Here is a 4,395-nt window from a genome sequence, read left to right on the forward strand (position 1 = left end):
TCCTTGACTCGAGACAGAAAGACGTCGAATGATTCTGGTCGTTCTTCTGGCCACGGAAACTCGTTCTCTAGGGCAGTGAAGGGCAAGCGGCCGTACACCAACTGGAACGGCGATATCTCGGTTGTACTTTGCCTTGCCGTGTTAATGGCGAAGATTGCAGCTGGCAAATGGCGATCCCAGTCATCATGGTCAGTATTGACATAGGCAGCTAGCGCAAGGGTCATCGTCCGGTTGACTCGCTCCACGAGTCCAGATGTTTGCGGATGCTCTGCGGTTGCAAAAACGTGCTGGGTCTTCCACTCGTTGACTTTCTCTTCCATCAGGTGGGAGGAAAAGGCAGTTCCTTGATCACTGATCATTCGCGTTGTTCCACCATGGCGAAAGTTGATCTGGTCTCTCACAAAATCCGCAACCAATGCTGTTGACGTGTCGGCCACTGCGGCTGCTTCTACATACTTCGTTAGGTAGTCGATAGCCATAATAATGTGTTTCTTGCCTTCCGATGTTGCCTTAAATGGCCCGAGATGATCCATGCCGACGGTGTGAAATGGTCGATCTGGCGGTGGTATGGGCTGGAGTTGACCAGCGGGTAATCCGGGGATACATTTATGAAACTGGCAATAGTTACAAGACATAACATATTTACGGACACTTGACCTAAACTTCGGCCACCAATAACGTTCAGACACTCTTGCAATTGTTTTGTCTATTCCCATATGGCTAGAGGAGGGGTCATCATGAGAAAACTCTATTATCTTTCTTCTTAAAATTGACGGGACACAAAGCAAAAATTTACGCCCTTGGGTGGGATTTTTCCTATACAAAATTTTCCCGTGAATTTTAAACTGTTCTGCAATTTTACCCGGTACTTTTGAATTAAGACAGGTGATAATGGGACGCAATTGGCTATCCAGCTGCTGTTGGAATGCCAATTCTGTATTATTCATGCCCGCAGGCCATCTACTGTCAAGTACACAAACTACATGTCCGATCGCGGAGCCACTGGTTCCAATACAGGATTCATCAGGGTTTCGCGATAGGGCATCAGCCACCAAATTATTAACTCCTTTTATGTGGCGAATTTCAAAATCGTACTCTTGCAAAGCCAAAATCCATCTGGCGAACTTGCCAGTAACCTCTTTTTTAGACCATAGCCATCGAACTGCTGAGCTATCTGTACAGACAGAAAATCGTTTACCATACACATACGAACGTAATTTTTTCAATGCCCAAACAATTGCCAAACACTCTAGCTCATTAGCATGATACTTGCTTTCCGCGTCTGTAAGTTTTCGGCTGATGAACGCGACTGGACGTGGTCCATCACCGGCATCTTGCATTAGGACGGCCCCAAGGCCCACCAGGCTGGCGTCTGTTTGTACAACTACATCGATGTTTTGGTCAAAGTGCGCCAGCACAGGGGATGACACCAGGCGATTAATCAACGCAGCTTTTGCCGACTCTTGGGCTTCCGTCCAGCTCCATACGGAATTCTTTTTCAGGAGCTTGTGAAGCGGATGTGCTATTGTAGCGAAATCTGGAACGAAACGACGATAAAAAGATGCGAGGCCTAAAAAGGCTCTCAACGTTTTAACGTTATTAATTTTAAAGTTAACTAAAGCACTAATTTTTTCAGAGTCTGGCCGGATTCCGTACTCGTCGATGGTGTGACCTAAATGAAAAATTCTGTTGGTCGCAAAAATACATTTAGACACGTTTAAAGTTAATCCGGCTTCCACCAAAGCCATTAGCACACACTCAAGTCTTTTCTGATGTTCGTCGAACGTTCTTCCAAAAACTAACACATCGTCTAAATAAACAAGACACATTTGCTATTTCAGTCGAGCTAACACTCGATCCATCAGACGTTGAAAAGTGGACGGTGCATTATTCAGTCCAAACGGCAAACGAACAAACTCATACAATCCATCTGGAGTGACAAACGCTGTTTTACACGTATCAGCGGAGGCAACGGGCACCTGCCAATAGCCACTCATTAAGTCTAAACTCGAAAAATATTTCGCACCAGCAAGACGATCAAAAACGTCATCCAATCGGGGTAAAGGGTACACGTCTCTTTTCGTCACCGCGTTTAAACGTCTAAAGTCGATGCAGAACCTAAAGTCACCCGATTTCTTTTTAACCAGCACTACCGGTGCTGCCCACGGACTAAATGACGGACGAATGATACCTTGTTTCAGCATTTCGGCGACTTTTTCGATTATGATCCTTCGTTCCATAGCTGACACGTGATACGGGACGCAGCTGATTGGTTGAGCGTCGCCAGTGTCGATGAAATGCTCCGCCATGTTTGTAAATCCAAGTTCGCCATCTGATGAGGGGAAACACCGAAGATATTTGCTCAAGAGCTCGAAAACGGCACTCCTCTCTTCTTCCGACAAATTTTCGCCTACGCGGGCGTCCATCAGGGTCTTCAGCTTCTCATCGGATTCACCAGCATTTTCGACGAAGGAGCAGACGGGATTTTCTGGCTGTTCTTCTTGTCCGACGACGACCATGTTGCTATCGAAATCTGTATCTACATACGCTATAAAATCTTTACGACGTAACACAAGAGATGACATTTTCATATTTAATACGGGGATTTTAAGTTTTCCCGCTGACACTTTTAATACACAGGATGGAATAATCCATTCCATTCCAGGATGAGCACACATATTTGGCCTGACGATAACATTACCAGTGAACTTCTTAGAAATTTTAGCTTTTACAAAACAAAGAGACTCTGCTGGTATAACAGCTGATTCCACAACTTTTACTTCTGTGCCTATCACACGAGGGCACCTCTTTGTTTTATTTTCTGCCTCTAAAGAATCAATCAGCTCGTCAGACACAAAAAAATCGTTCTCATCATCCTCTTCACTACAAATATTTTGCTCTTCGATTCCAGCAAAACGAACTTTCTTAACTTTTGGTTGGTTTGAATCCTGAGATTTTAACACAATTTTACCATCTTCTACAATCAAATTCAATTTACTTTTCACAATCCAATCTACACCAAGAATCAATGCAAATGGACAATTTTTAACTACGGCTACTTCATTTAACTCAACCACTTTATTTTCCCATTTTACTTTTAAAGAACAAAAAGAATCTACCATAACTTTTTTATCATCCACCCCAGTTAGATTCAAAAAAGATTTTCCACGCTTAGGATCCAAAACATTTTTTACTACACTAAGTCTTATAGCAGACATACTAGCGCCTGTATCAACCAGGCCAGTTACTTCACCAATACTTTCTATGAATACCTTAACCAGTGGAAGCTGGGGACGACAAGGAAGGTGTGCATAACCGGTGAGCATAGGCCTTGCTCCTAACTTCCGGTTGGTCCTTTTCCCGACTTTGTTGGGCAGTGACGGGCCATGTGTCCAATCGCGTCGCAGCTGTAACATTTCCGCTTACTTGGGTCAATCCATCCTCCTCCTCCGCGATCACCTCCGCTTCTTCCACCACGATCACCTCCGCCTCCTCCGCCACCGGTGCCACGACTCCCAATCGTCATCTTGTTGAGCTGTGCAGTCAGTTGGTTAACCAGCTGATTGCCAAATGTTGCTAGAGTGGCGTTCAAATCAGGAGCGCTAGGTGGCGCCACTGGTGGGGTTGTTGTCGGAGCTGCTGGTGGAGCTACTGGTGGCGCTACTGGTGGGGGGAAGACACGTGATGCTACACCAAGGGTCTCCAAAGCACGAATCCGCTGGATAAATTCCGCGACGTTGGCTGGACGGTTCGCTGTCATGGCGGCCACATGTTGCCAACTTGCCAGGCCATCTATAAGAAAAGCTACCATCTTTTCATCGTTAAGGGGGATAGGGGCAACACGTAACAATTTATGCTTATCTAAAGCGTACTCAATACCTGATTCATCGATTTTCTGTCGTCTTTCCTCTACCAACCTGAGCCATTCACCTACGTGTAAACGTGGTGAAAAATTCGTGATGAACGCTCCAGACCAGGCAGCCCAGGTTGCATGCGTATGGCCGATGTGAATATGCCAATCCAATGCTGTCTTCAACAGTCGCCTTGATGCTACCTGGATACGCTGTGCGTCTGTCCAATCTTCGGCCACGGCAACTCTGTCTACAAAATCTACAAAATCTTGCGGGAAATCCCTTAATTTACCTTCAAAACACGGGATAGATTCGACGGCTGCAGCTGCTACACGAGGTGTTGCTGCTGCTGGGGCAGCCGCGGCGTTGTCTGCGAGTTGTTGTACCAAATCCACCGATTGAAGACGCTGCTGGTCTAACGCATTCAAAAGCGCCGTCGATTGATTTTGGGCAGCCGTTCGATCTGCGGCCATTGCTGTCGCAAGATTCGTCAACGCATCTATTAGATTTTGTGGTACCGCCATGTCTGCTACCCTTGCAACTG

The 4,395-nt window shown here is 45.9% G+C and overlaps 1 protein-coding gene across 1 annotated transcript; it reads right to left on the minus strand.

The window, feature by feature from the left end:
- Positions 1-1,825: 1,825 nt before the first annotated feature.
- On the minus strand, positions 1,826-3,416 carry LOC124197639. The gene has a single exon (XM_046593175.1). The coding sequence runs from the start codon at positions 3,414-3,416 to the stop codon at positions 1,833-1,835; it is 1,584 nt and encodes a 527-aa protein (XP_046449131.1). The 3' UTR covers positions 1,826-1,832.
- Between the last annotated feature and the right edge of the window lie 979 nt (positions 3,417-4,395).

The sequence above is a fragment of the Daphnia pulex genome, chromosome 7 (genome assembly GCF_021134715.1).
Source record: "Daphnia pulex isolate KAP4 chromosome 7, ASM2113471v1".
In the NCBI taxonomy this organism is placed as follows: Eukaryota; Metazoa; Arthropoda; class Branchiopoda; order Diplostraca; family Daphniidae; genus Daphnia; species Daphnia pulex.